This window comes from Hemicordylus capensis, chromosome 4, assembly GCF_027244095.1.
Source record: "Hemicordylus capensis ecotype Gifberg chromosome 4, rHemCap1.1.pri, whole genome shotgun sequence".
NCBI classification, from domain to species: Eukaryota; Metazoa; Chordata; class Lepidosauria; order Squamata; family Cordylidae; genus Hemicordylus; species Hemicordylus capensis.
In genome coordinates, this window is record NC_069660.1 from 36,879,413 (window position 1) to 36,898,638 (window position 19,226).

The window sequence follows — 19,226 nt, forward strand, 5'->3', positions numbered from 1 at the left end:
TAGCTCTGAAGAATAAAGACAGAAAACCTCCTCTTCTCTAGAGACATTGTTGGGGTCCCACTTCACTCATTGCCCGATAACAACACCTGCAGTCTTGTGAGGGACCCTCTGAGTTAACAGGAAATGTATCCTGTTTGGAGTAGCAGGTCTTAACACCTAACTGTCCTTTATTGTTCCAACATATCTTTATCCAAAGAGGAAGCTCTGCAGAAGCTCTACCCCAGCTACTGCTGCAAAAACTACAGGAATTCCTGAACCATTCCTTTGCAAAGAATGCTATAGAGAGAAGTATGCAAAATAGCTGCCAAGCTTCACCGTCAAGCACTCTTTTCAATCCTGGTCGAAGAAGTAGGGTTTCAGCATTTTTGCCATCCTCCACCTCGCTTTGATGGTTGTGTCCAGGAATTTGCTGACCAATTTAGCAACCTCACCTGAGAAGCTTCTCAATGCATGTTAGGTTTGTTTGTGCATGGCAGGATCATTGAATAAGGCCAGTGTCACCCTTACCATTCTCTGCACAAGTTATAGAAACCATCCGAGGCTAGGAAGCAATGCCTTTACTAAGGTATACTACCAATGGCTCTCCACTATTCCATTTGATGAGTAGCATAAGTAACAATGAGTGTAGGAAGTGGGCTATTTGTGTGTTTCCAGCATCTACAGTCAAAGTGGAAGGGGGTGGAAATATATGGTGGTGGCCCAAGAGTATACCTAGCCCAAAAAAATAAATAGCTGAATGACCTGGTACTTAATTAGAACTGTGTCCTGGGTTTGATTCCTAGCATCTCAGGTAGCAAGGCTGGGAATAACTCCTGCCCAAGAGACTGGAAAACCACTGGACTAGATGGGCCAATGATCTGACTCAACAGAAAGCAGTTTTCAAGTATTCATACAGTAAAATATTTCTAAGAAATCTCTTACTATACGACTAGTAGAATTTACATAAATTTCACAAATTCTAACAACCCAAATTTAGGGTTATAGCCTACTCACTTGGAAGTCATCAGCTTCCGCTTCTCCTCCAGGGACCTTTCACTTTCAGTCTCCTCTTCTTCCGAAGTGGAGTCGGCCGCCAATTCCTTCTTTGGCTTCTTCTTACACCTTCTTTTCTTACGAAGGGTTGTATCCGAGCCATCAGGGTTTCCATGCAAGCTGGAAGATCTAGTTACAGGAGCTGAGCTTTTCTCCGAGGGTATGGGAGATGTGCACAAGGAGGTAGGGATGCTCTCCTGGAATATAGGTGGGGAGACCCCGAATTGTTAACCTCCGACACAAAATGAAGGCTGGATTAAATAATAAACCTAAGTCAAAAAATCAAATCAAAGATCAAAGTTTCACTTCAAGGAAAGCCAATTTCTGTTAATTCAATACACACAGATGCCCACATCAACACTAACTACTGCTCACCAAATTCTGGGGAAATCGGAGAGCAAAAAAAAAAAGGGAGATGAATGAACACGAATTTACTTATTTATTTATTTGATTTCTATACCGCCCTTCCAAAAAAGAAAGGCTCAAGACTGTTTACATTAAAACAAAACAATTCAAATCAACCAACAATAAAATAAATAAGTTATTATTATTATTAAATTATTAATTTAATAATAAAAATAATTTAATAATTTATTTTAAAAAATAAACTATAACACACCATAAAACAGTTAACATTAAAAACAATTTTAAAACCCTGGGAAACCAGGTTACAGCAAGTTAAAAACATTTACAATAAATTAAAAACCCTGGAAGGCCAGGCCAAACAGACAGGTTTTGAGGGCTTTCCTGAAGGCCAATCAAGAATTCAAATTATGGATTTCTGCAGGAAGTGCATTCCACAGCCCAGGAGCAACTACAGAGAAGACCCGCCTCTGAGTCGCCACCAGACGAACTGGTGGTAACTGGAGACGGACCTCCTCAGATGACCTTAATGTGCAGTGGAGATCATGCAGAAGGTGGCGCTCTAAAGTAATCTGGCCGGAAAAAGAATATGTAGCCTGCATTTTCCTAAATTAGGAGCTGCGAGAAAGAGAGAAGACACTGCAGTTATCTATAAGATGCTTTAATGGATGTTCTTTGATTCAGGGCCAAGCTATGCATTACATTAAGTCCATATTAGAACTAGTGAGCTTGATTTTTCACAAGTAAATAAGCAGATTGGAACCACAGCATGAGGCAGGGTAACACTGACCCCTAAACTGGATTGGACCCCTGACAGCTGCTGTGAGGTACAAATTGGAAACAGGGTGCATTGCATTCATTGGCAGTGGGTGCTGGTAGCCTGATCTTGCTATCGGGGGTGGAGGGGGGGCAGGAATCAAGCCATCAACCCCAACATGTATTTTGACCCTCAGAGTCAGCCTGGATAATTCCGGAGCCTACAACAGAGATTTCAAACACGCTCCAAATAGGACATCCCAAGCACTTCAGCTTTCATTTTTACAAGAAGCAAGTTCCCATTTCTCAGTGCCTGCCAAGAAAAGCTTCGAAGCATGTTTGAGGAGCCATGGAGAAGATTTCAGAGGCTAACCCAGTGGCTATTCACATGATCTTTCCTCCCTGAAGGGCTTATGCTTTAAGAACATTCCACTTTGGACATCTGTTGAAACAGAATCATGTCTTGTTGACAGTGTGTGGGCAATACCTGGCAAGGTCTCAGGAGTCAGAGAGACAGCAGACAGGCTTGGATTTCAAAGGGTCAGAAAATGGGGCTCTGGAGACTAGCTGAAGCAGAATAAAGCATGCCAACTGAGCAAACATAAGCAGCGTCTCTTATTTGTGTAGTTCTGAAGAGCCAGTGAGGGGACTTGGGTTCAAAGTATGGGGACTTGGGTTCAAATCCCTAATCTGCCAAGCAAACTGGGTGACTTCAGGCCAATCATTCCCTCCTAGCCTACCTGACCTTCATTGTGAGGATAAAATGGGTCCAGGAACCATGCACACGACCCTAAGCAACTTGGAGGAAAGGTGGAATAGAAGCATAACGTGCAGAGTGTATACATTATGGACTGAAATCAATTTGGGGAGAAAGAGAGGGGAGGCTGTTTTCATGAGCAGCCAAGACCGGGCGAGGGCAGCTAAGCCCGGGCTTGGCTGCCTGTGGGAACCACCGTGAGCGCGTGGCTCCCAGCCTTGGCAGCAAACCTGACTAAGAAACCAGGTTCTTAAATGAGGTTAGAGGAGTGAATGCTCCCTTAAACCCATTCAATTGACCATGTGTCAACTGAAACACTGACAGGCACTCACCCGCTGCTGAGGGTGGGGATCCCCACATTGTGTGACTTCTGCAGCCAGGACGATGTGTCCCGGCCCCCACACCTCCTCAATGCCCACGGCAGCCGCGGACCATCCGGGACAACAACAAAAAAAAGCTGTCCCTTTCTGCACCTCGCCATTGGCTGGGCTGGGGAGGGATGCCAGGGTCCCTGGGCTGCTCTCTCTCTCTCCTCCCGACTGGCCGAGGCACCTGAGGTCAGCTCTGCCACACAGCCCCTGTGAGTGCTCTGAGTTGCAGCCGCCCCTCCATGTGCCTGCTTACCTGATTCCTTGGGGAGGGGACACGAAGGGCCAGATCAGGTGAGCCCTGGAGGGTGGTGGCTTTGAACAGCTGTGCACCCATTGGGGCTTTGCTTCCTGGCATGCAGCACCACCTGTGCCCTTTTACGGGTCGCCTGAAGAGAAGCGCTCGGCCAGGCAGTGGAAGGCAAGGGTCTGCCATGAGAGTGGCTTTGCCTCCTCTGCTGGTGCTCCCGTTGTGGGGGAAGTGGGGCCAGAGGCCCTCAGGTGACCGATATTTGCACCAGGGCAAATATCAAATCAATCATAGCGTGCACTGGGAATTGTCCCGGTGGGCCAGTCGGGCCCTGCTGCTGAGCAGACTCCTATCCCTCCATGTTTCCTGTTAGAAAACCAAGCTGCAGGCGAAACCATGCTGCAGGCTTGTGTTTAGAACCCTGCCAGGGAACTGTATATCACCCTGTAAATAATCCTCAAAGTTATGCAGTGTATGTGGAGCCTGAATCATAGTCAAGATTCTTCCAATAAAATGCACCACATTGGCTCTCTAGGTCATTCTAGCCAGTTGCCTTACTAGGGAAGCAGTTTGCAAGCGGAAGTCCATTCTCTTTTCTCAGTGCCAATAATTTGATATACACAGCGGTCTTTTTCAGGAAAATAATGGGAGGCCTGAAACCCGAGGTATTTTATTTTATTTGTCTACTGCCCCAAATTTCCATCTCTGGGCGGTTTATATCAACCTAAACCGAATTAACCACATCAAGTATAACCTTAAAACAATTTAAAAACCAGAAGTCTAGTTAAAAGCTTGGGTGAATAAATGTGTCTCCAGAGACTTTTTAAAAGTTATCAGACATGGGGAGGCTCCTATTGTAACAGGAAGCTCATTCCAGAATAAACAAAGCAGCCCCCCAGCCCACTGCTTGAGGCAGCATGGAGTGCCATCTCCCTTCCTTTTCCTGGTGGCAGAGCACGGCCACCACTCCTCCTAGATCTTAAGGAGGAAGCACCGTATAGAGGAGCAGAGAAGTGATGGCCTAGAGCATCTCTCAGGAGACTCTCTCGGCCACCACTTTGTTCCTCCACACTTCCATTTTAAAATCCAGCAGGGAGCAGGAAAGGAAACGGTGGCAGTGATGTGTAGTAGAGGGGCAAGAGTTAGTGCACGGGCAGAGGTGGTCAACAGACACAGGGCACCTGCCCTCTGCAAATCTATTTCCTGCACAGCGCATAACAAGGGGAGAGTGGGCCTGTGTTCACATAAGTGAACACGGGTGGCCTCCCCACTCAAGGCCACGTGGTGGTGCATGTGCTCACACTCCTCAACCACAATTCCCCCCTCCAGCTGGCCACCTGCCCATCACCACTGCCACTGGCCACCTCCCACCTGGCTTCCAGGCCCACTCTCCTTCCATCAGCCCACCGGGAGCGCATCCACACCCTCCTTTCATCAGCCACCCAGCCCATCCACCTTGAGAGCGCAAGCTCCACGAGAGCATGTGCGCACCCTCCTTCCATCAGTCCATCGGGAGCACATGCACACAGCCCTTCCATCATGGAAGGAGGTTGGGCCTGGGAGCCAGGCAAGCTGCCAAAGGAGGTGGCTGGTAGCGGTGCTGGTGGCGGCAGCAGCATCAGCAGGCTGGCAGTGGCTTTGGCATGAACCCCAGCCAGCCTGGGGGTGGTGGTGGGAGCTCAATCTCCCCCGGGCACTCAGCGGAACCCAGATGCAGGGCACCTTGGATCTGCCCTCTTACAGCTCCACCCCTGTTCCTATGGCAATAATCATGTGCAGGCCAGGTTACATGAAACACAAGTGCAAAAGCAGCAACAATCTACTAGGCTTATTGAGAAGCATGAAGGAGGAAGGAAGCAAGTCAGGGATGCCAGTAGGGAGGTACAAGATGGAAGGCCATTGGGGAAATGACCAGTCTCTTCAGTCTAGCGTGTAGGAAAGTGACTACAGGGCACAGAAAGTTAACCAGAGCCAAAACACAGCCCACCTTTTGTTCTTCAAACTCCTGAACAAAGAAAGCTTCTCCATTGTCACCCAGCTTCATATGTAGGTCAACTGGCTCTCCATTGATTTCTATATCAACCTAGGAGAGAAAAGTTAAATTATTTTAAGCCACCTCAGCAGAAATGGCAGTGAAGTTAAGATGAAGAGCCAGGCTCCGTTCTTTTCATTAGCTCGACTAGAATTACACTGCCATTCTGTTGACATTTCTTTTCCAGATTTCTTTTATTAGGGTCAGGGCCAGTATGGGAGTTTGGCATCCTCAGGAAGGTGCCAAAGGCACTAGGTCTCAGAAGGGCCCACTGCTGGCCTTGTGGCAGCAAGCATGAATTGTCCCCTTTACTAAGCAAGGTTCATCCTCAATTGCATTTGCACAGGAGACTACATATATGAGCACTGTAAGAGATTATCCTTAGGGGATGGGGCCACTCTGGGAAGAGCATCTTCATGCTTGCATGCAGAAGGTTCCAAGCTCCCTCCCTGACCCTGATAGGGCTGAGAGAGACTCCTTCCTGTAACCTTGGAGAAGCCACTGCCAGTCTGTGTAGACAATATTGAGCTAGATGGACCAATGGTCTGACTCAGTAGAAGGCAGCTTCCTAGGTTCCTACCCCTGACCCCCACTGCCCATAATCCTCTGCAGTGACAAAATGACTCTTTCAGCTGTGAGGTTACCAATCATAGCCTTCGAAGTACACCAAATTCCTTGACAACACCAAGGTGAACCCCACAAGCCTGGGGCAGCATCCACCTAGAAGGCAGCCAAAAGGGCAAGTTGTTGAGGGCTCTCTCAAATCTGGAGCAAGTTGGGTTCAGTTATAACCCAATAAGGGCTGCCATATTCTGTAGCTGAAGAACAAGAAGCCAGCCAGCCAGGCACATGCTTCTCACCAACACATGTACAAGTCAAGGAATAGCTTCTCCTCTAGCAATCTGAATACTGAAGTTAAGCTCATCAGCAACATATGCAAACTAACTGATAAAATGCACATTAGACTAGTTCAGATGGTGTGTGCAAACCACCTTCCTGTTGCATGATTAGGGACATGAGGCAAGCATGACTCGCCCCCTTAGTTAAGCAGGGTCTGCCCTGGTTGCATATGAATGGGAGACTTGATGTGTGAGCACTGTAAAATATTCCCCTCTGGGGATGGAGCTGCTCTGGGAGGAGTGGAAGGTTACCCACTCTGGCATCTCCAAGACAGGGCTGAGAGAGATTCCTGCCTGCAACCTTGGAGAAGCTGCTGCAAGTCTGGGTAGACAATACTGAGCTAGATAGACCAATGGTCCGACTCATGGCAGCTTCCTATGTTCCTATCCTGCTCCCTGTCTGAGCATCCCATTCCCCTTCACCTATGCAGAATTAGGGACTTGCATGACCACACCCCACTCCCCCATCTCAGAATTCCTTTTCTCATAATCATGTAGTGGTGGGTGGGTCCATCCAAACCATCCTTTTACACATGATACAAATAGCACAGTGTTTCAATTGCACATGATGGAACAGTTTGGACAACACCCCCCACACACACACACACACACGGGCAGGGAGAAGGCATGCTGGGAGAGGGAGCAGGATGGGTTCAGGAGCATCACTAATCACGCAATAGGCAAGCCGACTCAAATGTTGCATCCGAGCTGGCCTGTTGGGGCACTTACCACTTTCTCGCTGGAATGCAAGACACGCAGCTTCCCAAAGCGCACATGGAAAGGTGAACAATATAAGGTGCCATCTGGTTGCCTCACCACAATGACATCAATGCAGCCGGTCAGGGTGGCTGGGTTCAGGCCTTTATAGAGCTCCTTCACAGTCCCAAACACCGTCTCAGCAAGCTGGCCCACGTAGTTCATTGTCTGAGACTACAAACAGAAAGAAGAAAGATGGGTTAAGGTTACATATAAGTGTTTTTAGATTGTGAGCCCTTTAGAAATACATCAGAAATAACATACATTGGTAATACATGGGAAATAACATACATTAAATACATCAGAAGTAGGAAACCTGCCAGGGAGGCAGTTGGACCATTAGACAATGAGGGCGTGAAAGGGATTATTAAGGAGGATATGGAGGTTGCAGAGAAGCTAAATGAGTTCTTTGCATCCGTCTTCACGGCAGAGGATACTGAGCATATACCTGTTCCTGAACCAGGCTTTTCAGGGATGGCAGCTAAAGAACTGAGCCAGATAGAAGTGACGAGAGATGATGTTCTAAACTGTCTGGGAAAACTGAAAACTAACAAATCACCACGGCCGGATGGCATCCATCCAAGAGTCCTCAAAGAACTCAAATGTCAAATTGCCGACCTCCTTGCTAAAATATATAACTTATCCCGGCAGTCAGGTTCTGTACCAGAGAACTGGAGAGTAGCAAATGTAACACCGATTTTCAAGAACGGATCCAGGGGTGATCCGGGAAATTACAGGCCAGTTAGCTTAACATCAGTTCCAGGCAAATTGATGGAAAGCATCCTCAAGGATAAAATTGTAAAGCATATAGAAGAGCAGGCCCTGCTGGGAGTGAACCAGCATGGGTTCCGCAAAGGTAAATCTTGCTTCACCAACCTTTTTGAGTTCTTTGAGAGTGTCAACAAGTGTGTGGATCAAGGTGATCCAGTTGACATAGTCTACCTGGACTTCCAAAAAGCTTTTGACAAAGTTCCTCATGGGATAAGGGGACAAGTACATGTGTGGATTGCTAACTGGCTGAAAGACAGGAAACAGAGGGTAGGTATAAATGGAGAGTTTTCGCAATGGAGGGAAGTAAGAAGTGGGGTCCCCCAGGGATCTGTACTGGGACCGGTGCTTTTTAATTTATTCATAAATGATCTAGAAATAGGGGTAAGAAGCGAGGTGGCCAAATTTGCAGATGATACCAAACTCTTTTGGGTAGTGAAATCCATAACTGATTGTGAAGAGCTCCAAAAGGACCTCTCCAAACTGGGGGAGTGGGCGACAAAGTGGCAAATGTGGTTCAATGTTGGCAAGTATAAAGTGATCACATTGGGACGAAGAACCCCAATTTCAAGTATTTGCTGATGGGATCTGAGCTGTCGGTGTCTGACCAGGAGAGGGATCTTGGGGTTCTGGTGGACAGCTCATTGAATGTGTCAACTCAAGCTGTGAAAAAGGCCAATTCCATGCTAGGGATCATTAGGAAGGGGATTGAAAATAAAACTGCTAATATTATAATGCCCTTATACAAAACCATGGTGCAGCCACACCTGGAGTACTGCGTACAATTCTGGTCACCACATCTAAAAAAGGACATTGTAGAACTGCAAAAGGTGCAGAAGAGGGCAACCAAGATGACCAAGGGCCTAGAGCACCTTTCTTATGAGGCTAGGCTACAACACCTGGGGCTATTTAGTTTAGAAAAAAGACGACTGTGGGGAGATATGATAGAGGTCTATAAAATCATGCATGGTGTGGAGAAAGTGGATAGAGAGAAATTCTTCTCCTTCTCCCATAACACTAGAACCAGGGGTCATCCCATGAAATTGATTGCCAGGAAATCTAGGACCAACAAACAGAAGTACTTTTTCACACAATGCATAATCAATTTGTGGAATTCTCTGCCACGAGATGTGGTAACAGCCAACAACCTGGATGGCTTTAAGAGGGGTTTGGATAATTTCATGGAGGAGAGGTCTACTGATGGCTACTAGTCGGAGGACTCTAGGCCACCTCCATCCTTGGGGGCAGGGTGCCTCTGAGTACCATTGCGGGGGAGTAAAAGCAGGAGAGAGGGCATGCCCTCAACTCCTGCCTGTGGCTTCCAGCAGCAGCTGGTGGGCCACTGTGCAAAACGGGATGCTGGACTGGATGGGCCTTGGGCCTGATCCAGCATGGCTGTTCTTATGAAACAGGGGTCCATCTTATTTCTTTGTGTAAACTTTTGTTGAAAAGCAGTATATAAATACTTATTTTTATGAAATTCATACATGATCAATATTGTAATAATGATGTACATAGCACCAGACATTAGATGTCACTGTAATTTCCTGACAAGTGTTCTGTAGATTACTACCTTCTTTTCCTGTTCCCCAAAGGATCTGAAAGTCCAGCTTCCTGTTATTTGATAAAGCTTAAAGTCTTAAGCAGGTAGGATAGTATCTATAGCAAGAAGCTGATAGGATAATGGTCCTCCCTAGTAGTGTGCACGGATCGGTTCGGAGGCCATTCCACTGGCCTCCGAACCGATCCGGACAAGGGGTGGTTTTGGTTCGGGAGGGTTGGGGTGGGGGGTTCCATTAAGGGCGGGGGGGGGGCTTTACTCACCCCTCCCGCGCTTTGCAAGTTTGGTGCCATAATTATTTTTAAAAATGCGCCGCAGAATTTCTGGTTGCTCGCCGCTCCTTCTTGACTTCAAAATCGGGCGGCAGGATACTTCCCTGCCGCCCCCGAAGCCCCCTCAAGCCATTTGAGCTCTTGAAATCTCGCCCGGACCGAGTGCCAAAGCGCTCGGGCGGGCGGCGGGGAGATGTCTGTCCGTCCGCCCGCCCCCTTCCCTGCCTTCTGCGAAGTGCAGGGAGCCTTCTGCGCGCGCGTGCGCAGAAGGCTCCCTGCTTCTGCGCACGCGCGCGCAGAAGGCAGGGAAGGGGGCGGGCGGACGGACAGACATCTCCCCGCCGCCCGCCCGAGCGCTTTGGCACTCGGTCTGGGTGAGATTTCAAGAGCTCAAATGGCTTGAGGGGGCTTCGGGGGCGGCATGGAAGTATCCTGCCGCCCGATTTTGAAGTCAAGAAGGAGCGGCGAGCAACCAGAAATTCTGCGGCGCATTTTTAAAAATAATTATGGCACCAAACTTGCAAAGCGCGGGAGGGGTGAGTAAAGCCCCCCCCCCGCCCTTAATGGAACCCCCCACCCCAGTGCCGAGCCGCAGGTCCGCGGTCCGGTGCACACCCCTAGTCCTCCCTATGCCCAGCCACGTAGAGTAAGATAATCACTACCGAAAACCAATAGGAACCAGACAAAGAGCTGGTTCGTTCTGCAGCCAGGTCATATCCAGATTCAGAACTGAAGGGTACATTCTCCAGATCAAAGTCCTGAGCTGGAGGCACAGCAGGCAGAATGGACTGCCCTGCTTATTTATTGTTCTAATTTGTGTGCTGCCTCAAACTTTTGTCTCTGGGCAGTTTACAACAACATAAGCCAAAACTCAAAAGTAAAAACCTTAAAACCACAATTAAATTAAGAAGCTTCAGCGAAAAGGTAAGTCCTTCTATATTATTATTATTTATTTACACAGTCAGACAGGTGTTATTGACTGGTTTGTTTTATCCAGACATCGAGTCCTTCCCAAGGACCTGGGATGGCTGAATTTTATCATCAATACTGCTGGTTATTAGAGATATCGTCGCAGAATATAGGCTGTTCCCAGTAAAGCTGCTTTTTGTAATTGGCTGATGGTGATTTCTGTGGCCCCTATGGTGTTGAGGTGCTCTTCAAGGTCCTTTGGAACTGCACCCAGGGCGCCAATTACCACTGGGATTATTTTGGTCTTTTTCTGCCACAGCTTTTCCATTTCAATTTGCAGATCTTTGTATTTCGTGATTTTTTCTATTTCTTTTTCTTCTAGTCTGCTATCCCCTGGTATTGCTATGTCGATTATTTTGACTTGTTTTTCTTTCTTCTCGACTACAGTTATATCTGGTGTATTGTGTGGCAGATGTCTGTCTGTTTGTAGTTGGAAGTCCCATAATATTTTTACATCTTCATTTTCTACAACCTTTTCAATTTTATGGTCCCACTAATCTTTGGCTACAGGTAGCTTGTATTTTTCGCAGATGTTCCAGTGTATCATCCCTGCTACCTTGTCATGCCTTTGTTTGTAGTCAGTCTGTGCAATCTTTTTACAACAGCTGAGTTGTTGTTGTTGTTAATTCAATTTCTATACCGCCCTTCCAAAAATGGCTCAGGGAGGTTTACACAGAGAAATAATAAATAAGATGGATCCCTGTCCCCAAAGGGCTCACAATCTAAAAAGAAACAGAAGATAAACACTAGCAACAGTCACTGGAGATACTGTGCTGGGGTGGATAGGGCCAGTTACTCTCCCCCCCGCCCGCTAAATAAAGAGAGTCACCACATTAAAAGGTGCCTCTTTGCCAAGTTAGCAGGGTTTTGTTTTTGTTTTTTAAGTTGTCAGAGATGGGGGAGACTCATCTCAACAGGGAGTGAATTCCAGAAAGTTGGGGCAGCAACAGAGAAGACCCGTCTCTGTGTGATCTTCTTCCACCAGACATGGTGGAACTCTTCAGATGATCTCAATGAGTGATGATGGGGCTCATGGAAATGATTACATTCTCTTAGATACCCAGGGCTGAAGCTGTTTAGGGCTCTATGGGTTATAACCAGCACCCTGGTAATTAGGCAAGGGCACAAGGCTAGCCTTCTAGTTTATATCCTACTTTTCAACAACAACAAAATTCTCAAAGCAGTTTACACAGATCAACAAAATATATGGGCAGGGGGGATGTTCCCTGTTACACACACACACACACACACACACACACCTGGAGGAATGGGGTGCCATGCTGGGATGAATAGGGTCAGTTGCCACCTTCCCTGCTAAATAAAAGAATCCCACCACTTTAAAAAGGTGCTTCCTTGCCCAGTTAGCAGGAGCATAGCATTTACCCCAGTCCTGTGCAATCAAGAGTTTTCAAGACCCAAGTGTGCACCATCTGTGTTAGTTGTAAGTCATAATGCTAGGCACATCATCCTCCAGATAGGAACTCATTTTCATGCTAAAGTAGCAGCTACAAGGGGGAGCTGATCCAGATTAGGACTCTGAACCCTTCGTCTCTGCACTACTTGTGTCAACACACACACACGGTGCCATTTGTTACAGTGACACCATTTTCCAGATAGGGCTCCTGCACAGCAGCTATTAGGAGTAGAACTTGAGTTTTAACTATTCAGCAATGTGTTTAACACCTTGTCTGATTAGGCCTATATCATGAGACAGCTCCTGGGTTAAGCTTCATTGACCCTGACAGTTTCTAAAATTTATGGTTCCAGAAAGAGGTGTCCAACAAGTTGTCAAGTACAGATGATCATTTATCAAGTGGCCCTAGAGTAGGCATAAGCAAGGGCTCTCTATGTGGTCACATGGTCTCTCAATCTACACACAACTGAGCACCCAATATAGGGAGTTAATACTTGATAGAGTCGTACTTGATCTGTATTCAAGAGTAAGGTAAAGTGTGCCATTGAGTCGATTATGACTCCTAGCACCCACAGAGCCCTGTGGTTGTCTTTGCTAGAATACAGGAGGGGTTTACCATTGCCATCTCCTGTGCAGTATGAGACGATGCCTTTCAGCATCTTCCTATACCACTGCTGCCCGATATAGCACCAGTGGGGATTCGAACCGGCAACCTTCTGCTTGTTAGTCAAGAATTTCCCCACTGCGCCACTTCTTGATCTGTATTCACTTGTGTTTTATAGCTGCTTCCCTCAAACACAAAGTAATCTTATGTAAATTTAATTAAGCCTTTATTCAGAAAGGACTCAATTTTCTCTTTCTCCTCCCCATCCCTATTTCCTTTCTGACTCCATCCCCTACCCCCTCTACAGGATCCCCACTGGGTCAAACTTATCAATAACAAAACATAAAGGATTACTAGATAGAATACAACAAGTTGGTTTGATAACAACTGGTTCCTGGAGGCTAGGGAGACCAGAACAAACACATTTGCTTTTCACACTTTATGATTCATAATCTCATTCTATTGAGACCAACATGATAAACAATTCGAAACTATTTGACCTTAGCAATACTGCAGCTCTGTCACCCCAGATGACTAGGATGAAGACTCAGCTGGTATGAAGGGCTTCATCAAGTTGACACATATCAGGAATGGTTCCCTGAAAATGAAAGGTCATACAAGCTGCAGAGTCGAGATATGTGACTATCAGAGAAGCCAAAATAGAAGATAATCCCCAAAGCATCTTAAACACACCTCATCCAACTGCACCATTGCAGAGGCGGGGAAACAACAAAAAGGGTGGGTGTGGGTGTTTTGCAGAGAGGAAGAGGCTATATAAGGTTGGGAGACTTTGTTGTGGTTGCTTTTTTCACACCTCACAGTAATTACAGTAATGAACTCTAGAGATCAGTAACTTCTCTCTCCCCCTCTCTCCAGTTTGGCATGCATGCCTAGTCCATGGATCAATGTAACTGCTTATAATCCTTTCACATCTGGGGATGCCCCCCTAAAATCTCCCACTATCCTATCCAAGACCTTTTCTCTCACCAGCTGGGTTCATTTCTAGTTTCAGAGGCTGCTGGGGGGCGACTGTGTTTTGGGCCACCCACATGTGAATGGACTTTCCTGGCCACAGAGTCTTTTCTCCCAGTGCTATTTGTAGCACATGCAGAGAGGCTGTTCGAATGAAATGCCTCTTCGTGAGACTTGGGAAAGATGCCCCAATGCACCAAAAAGGAGGAAGGACAACATGTTCCCTTGTTTGTGCTCAAGCCAGTTGGGCAAGTATCATCCAAACTGACCAACAACTATATGCGAACAATGATATGCACGTGCAAACCTGTATACAAGTTGCACATGCATTGAACATAACGTTTATATAGGGCTATCAGGTAGGGAGCAATGGCTATTCCATGGTGGTTTGCATTCTTATCCTGGGAACCACTCAAGGAATGCTACATGTTAGGGATGTGCACCAAGTTTCTTTAGTGCACGTCTGAGGGTGGCACATGGTCCGCTTAAGGGGAGGCAGACAAGTCCTACCTGCCCATCCTCCAAGCCCCCACAGCACTGTTTAAGTGGAAATACCTCCGTGCAAATGGCAGCTTGTTCCGCTTGCAGGACAGGACCCACAGCATCCCTCACATGGCGTCGGCACATAAATGGTATGCACCGATGCCATTTACATGCCAACGCTGCACAAGGGATGCTGTGGGACAAATCCCATTACCACAGTGTGGCATTTAAAAGGGGCAAGCAGTACAAGCTACCTCTTGTATGGAGATATTTCTGTTTAAACAGTGCCACAGCGGGGGCTTGGAGGACAGGCAGGTAGGACCTGCCCACCTCCCCTTAAAGGAACCCCTCACCCCACGCCAAAGCGTTTCAGCACCAGAGAGCCAAAGCGTTTAGGCACCTCTCCAAAGAGATGCCAAAAGGCTTCGGGCTCATCCCTACTACATGTGATTTTCTTCCCCTGCATTTGTAACCAGGAAATTCTCAAGGACATCACATAAGTGAATATTCATCATTAGGGCTGCCACCAAATTAAAGAAATCTTAGTCATCCAATCATGTGAGTTTTAGCTGATTTAATTAGTTTGCATATGGACAGACAATAGTTTTGAAGCAATAAGTATACTGTGCCTTTAAATGATGCACATGAGTTAGCAAGACAGCCTGTCTGGGGGCTCCCAGTGGCATCCCTACACCCGATTTCAAGCTACAGGCTTGTAGTTTCAATTTTGTCTCCCTGAACACACGGGATTGTGGGCTCACCATTTGCTTACACAAGCTAACACAAGAGTGTATGTCACAAAAGCATGGGGAAAGGCAACTCCAGGTCAAGTTTGACTCACGACCAGAAAGAGGACTATTCCTCTGCTCACCACTCTGATTTTAATCCAGGTGAGGAAGTGGAAGTAGACACAAGTTAATTAAGTGCTAATCTAACAGGGATAGCCAAATACTCCCTTCCATGTTTGCACACAGCATGGAGCTTATCACCTTCACAAGAAGGAATAAGATAAGAGTTAACAGACTCATTTCTCTCTAACAAGAAGCATTAATGGTTAGCTTGAGGATTGGGAGGTGTGCTTGTTAAAACATTCCAAGGCATTCATTCCCAAGGTCTTTTCCTGACCACAGGAGATTAGCTCCAGTGCACCCATTCCACTCCATCCTGCACAGGTTTCTCAACCTATGTCCCTCATTGTGCTGGCAGAGCACATCCAGCGAAGTTTGAACAGGACAGAATGTATTATTTTGTCTATCATGTAAGTCACCCTTTTCAGCAGAAAGGTGTGGTCAACATTTGGCCCCAGAGCAAGATGTGGCCTATTTTTGTCCCCGAGTCCACCAAGCAGTGTCTCTTCTCTGGATTCTCCCGCTTCGTGTGCTTATGTCTGGGAATGAGCTATACCATCTTGCTATGCCTGGGCTCTTGTACCCATCCCACTTTTGCCTCCAGACCGGTCTTACTTCCAGGCCCGATCTGAGCAGCACATTTGGCTGCATCAGGAGACTGGTCCTCTGAGATCAGACCTCCTTTGGATTTTTCCTGGCTCCCTGACTCTTGAGTGGCACTTAGGTCCCCTCTCCTGCATTCTGCCTTCCTGGAGGAGAGAGGTTCCTCAACGTCGGTCAAGCAAGGAATGTCCAAACACACCACCAGGAAAGGATGCGAGGTATACTAAGCTCTGCTCCCCAGTCTCTTGCTCCCCTTTCTCTAACTTTAAAATCTAAAGCACTTCTCCAAGACAGTTTCTCTGGTCAGTCTTGAATGGATTTAATTCAGATCTCAAGACAAAGTGCCTCTGCGTGAGCTTCAATTTAGTGCTATTGATATTGCTAGCCTTGTTAGTTTTATTAGTTAATATTGTGTGGCTTATTAATCAAGATTTTTCCTGTACTCCTAGACCCCAAATAAACCTTATTTTGAACTCTGTCAGTCATTTCTAAGACCGAAGCTTTGCACAAGTTTATTCTGAAATGAGCTGCTCATTTTAAGATTCACTGGTTCCCCACACAAGTCCCAAAATCAGTCAGGGGTGGTTTGCCAATACCCCAGAGCAGTATCATTAACAAATGTGTCATAGCAGGCACCATCTTGAGAGATTCTCCTCTCAGATAGAAGGGGGAACCTCCTAGTGCTTGCCAGCTGCAGAGTGTTATTAATATAAATAGTTTTATTAAATTTCAGAAATATCTGCTGCCTAACTAATCAGGGTAGCTAATGGTAGAATTAAAAAAATAATTCATGTTGTAGCTAGGGTTGCCACACATTCAGGATGGATGTCCGGTCCAGGAGGTAGGAAGAATGTCATCCTGGATACAAAATGTCCAAGAATTTGAGTGTAAAGATAGCTTTAATTTGTATACCAAGTGCTTCTATCCAGAAATTGTAACTACATGGTGTCCATGTTTAAAAGCCCCATATTATTACCCTTTCTCTGGCACCAGCACTGGCAACTAGCTAAGCTGGTTATCTCTCTATGACTCAGTAACCCCTTCCCCTTCCTTTCTGGATCATTTTTAGAGTTAGCGAGAATGATAGTAGACCTCTGGGTTTAGTTATGAAGTATATGGGCCAAGAGAGAGTCCCCTTGTCTCTAGTGGCTAGACTTCTTTCTCAAAAAGCCATTGCCTGATGCAGCACCAGCAGTATTGTGAGGGCCCCTCTTAGCTAACAGGATGTATCTCCTACAGGGATGTGCAAAATGTTTCAACTTGCAGTCTCCTTGCTTCTTGGTTGGTTTGCTGTCATACAAATCAAGTGTTTTCATGGGCAACTGTGCCCCCATTTGATGGGAGGAGGAGCCCAGAAAGAGGGAGTTTCAAAATGTATTCAAAGGGACTGGAAGGCGGAGTGTGCCTCTCAGGAAGAGGATACATCAGGAGAGGATCAAGAAAGGTTTGATTTTGTGGGTTTTTTTCAGCACAAAGTATAATATGCTGCTGTTGTATAAACTATTGCTATTTCAGCACCAAGCAATATGCTACTGCTGCTACATCTATCTCATTTTGCTGGATCTCAGATTGACAAAGGCCACAGAACTTGGGTGCCTGCCTTCCCCGAGTTGTGGTTTGTTTTGTTTGTGAGATTGTGTTGTGGTGAGAAATGGACAGTGGCAGAGGAAGGGGGACGGGAGGGGCAGTGTGTGCGCGTATGCACACACACATGCACAAGAGACTGAGATTTCTTGGTAACTGCTGTGATGAGCTCCAGATCTCACCTTGAGAGCAACTTGTGCTTCACTCACTGCTCTGCAATTTTCATTGCAAGGTGTACTCCGTCAAAATGTGGCTGAAGTTATTGTTGTAATTTTATTTACGTAACGTTATTTACAAATTTTATTTATTTGCTAAGGCAGAACAATATAGGTGACATCAACATGATAAGCATCCTGTCAGAGGAAGTAAGTAACTTCAGCCACAACAACAATGTGGTTGAAGTTACTTACTTCCTCTGACAGGATGCTTATCATGTTGATGTCACCTATATTGTTCTGCCTTAGTCAAATGCATTGATTAACTAGCCTCAAACATGTTGCTGTTACTTTAAACATTTTTTTTATAATTACACACTAGGTAGCTGTACACAAGAAGCAATTTAATTGCTATCTCATGCATATAACAGCTTCTTCCTTCTTAAACAACCCCTTTTGACTTTTTAACACTCTTTGGAGCAAGAGGTGCTAGGATCCTGCCTCTTAGGCAAAGACAGACCAACAGCTTAAGAAATGCAGCTGTTTTGAGTACAAACAGAAGAACAAATTGCTTCCTGAAATCAAAAAGACAGTATGCAGAGGATGCTGCTCTGAACTGAAGTCTAACAAAGAAACAGTTGTGTCTTGAGGGGGAAGTTTTATGTTAAGAGTGACTGACACTTTGGAGATCCATGAAATTGCTATCTTGAAATAACTCCTAGTGCAGGTCTATAGGAGCCAGCTGCTGTAAAAGGGGGTCTCTGGACATGGCAAATCAGCAAGCTTTTCCTAACCAGCAGATCTTTGCTCAAGAGTGATCCCAGAGTGATCGCTGTTCAAGTCGCGGGGCTAACGAAGGAATTCTTTCCATGGACAGGGATTGTCTGTGACCTCTGCTGCGCCATGAGAAGTCAAGATTACCCAGACATGGTTCTCTCTTTCTCCCTTGCTCTGAGCATCCACCACCAGCCTACCTGACTGCTTGAAGCCTGCATTGCTCCCAAGCCCCAGCAACAAACTAGTCCTTTGATGCCTTCTTCATGAACCTGGTGAGATGCCTATTCAAAGAACAACTCAGCCTGCTCCCCCTTCCCTCCTCCCTACTAATCACCGCCATTCCTTCTTTCGTCTGTTTCCCTCTGAATGTTTTATCAGAATTTGTTAGACAGCTGTAATTATTGATTGCACACACATGTGATAGCTAGGCACATTGCACCACACCTTGAATCGGAAACGTGTTTAATTTGGATGACCTGTTTGCATTTTATCCTGATGAGCAACTTTCTATAATAAAGCCCATTGAACTTTCTGAGTGTGTCTTCCTCTATCTCTGTTTGCGCGCCCAGATCCTACATGGTCACCATCTCCAAGAACCAATTCAGTTTGTGTATGATGTGACTTTGCCTCTTTCCCTCTGAGCATATACAGAGTGCAAAACCAGGTGTAGCTCACAACAGTTGGCAATGCATTTTTCAATTTCAATGAAAAACTTGTGTACCTTTGTGAGTGCAGCTTGTTCCAGCCAAAGGGAACAATGGGGGAAACACAAAACACCCCATTCTCCATGCGCAGCTCCTAGCAACACCAAAGTGGATTAGATGACAAATGTGGAAGTGGGCATGATGGTTACCTACCACCCAGCTAAAAATAAATAAATGTGGAAGTGGGCAATTTTTAAAATGTTAACCTTTTCCCCAAACCCCCATTGGATCCTACGGGAGGGGGGAGGTTAAAAACTGCCCACTTGCCCATTTCTTTGTTGGGCTGGGTGACAGGTAGC

The 19,226-nt window shown here is 46.2% G+C and overlaps 1 protein-coding gene across 7 annotated transcripts in view; it reads right to left on the reverse strand.

The window, feature by feature from the left end:
• LPIN3 (lipin 3) overlaps nt 1–19,226 on the reverse strand; it is an 89,956-nt gene that overhangs the window by 27,464 nt on the left and 43,266 nt on the right. For 6 of the 7 annotated variants that reach the window (XM_053251015.1, XM_053251014.1, XM_053251012.1 and 3 more), the window contains 3 exons: nt 7,187–7,387; nt 5,514–5,609; nt 994–1,229 (listed from right to left, as the gene is read on the reverse strand). In XM_053251015.1, the coding sequence (XP_053106990.1) occupies nt 994–1,229; nt 5,514–5,609; nt 7,187–7,378 (524 nt within the window). In that variant the 5' untranslated portion in view covers nt 7,379–7,387. Of the gene's footprint in view, nt 1–993; nt 1,230–5,513; nt 5,610–7,186; nt 7,388–13,301; nt 13,400–19,226 lie in introns of all 7 variants that reach the window. The other variant, XM_053251017.1, reaches the window with a different exon arrangement.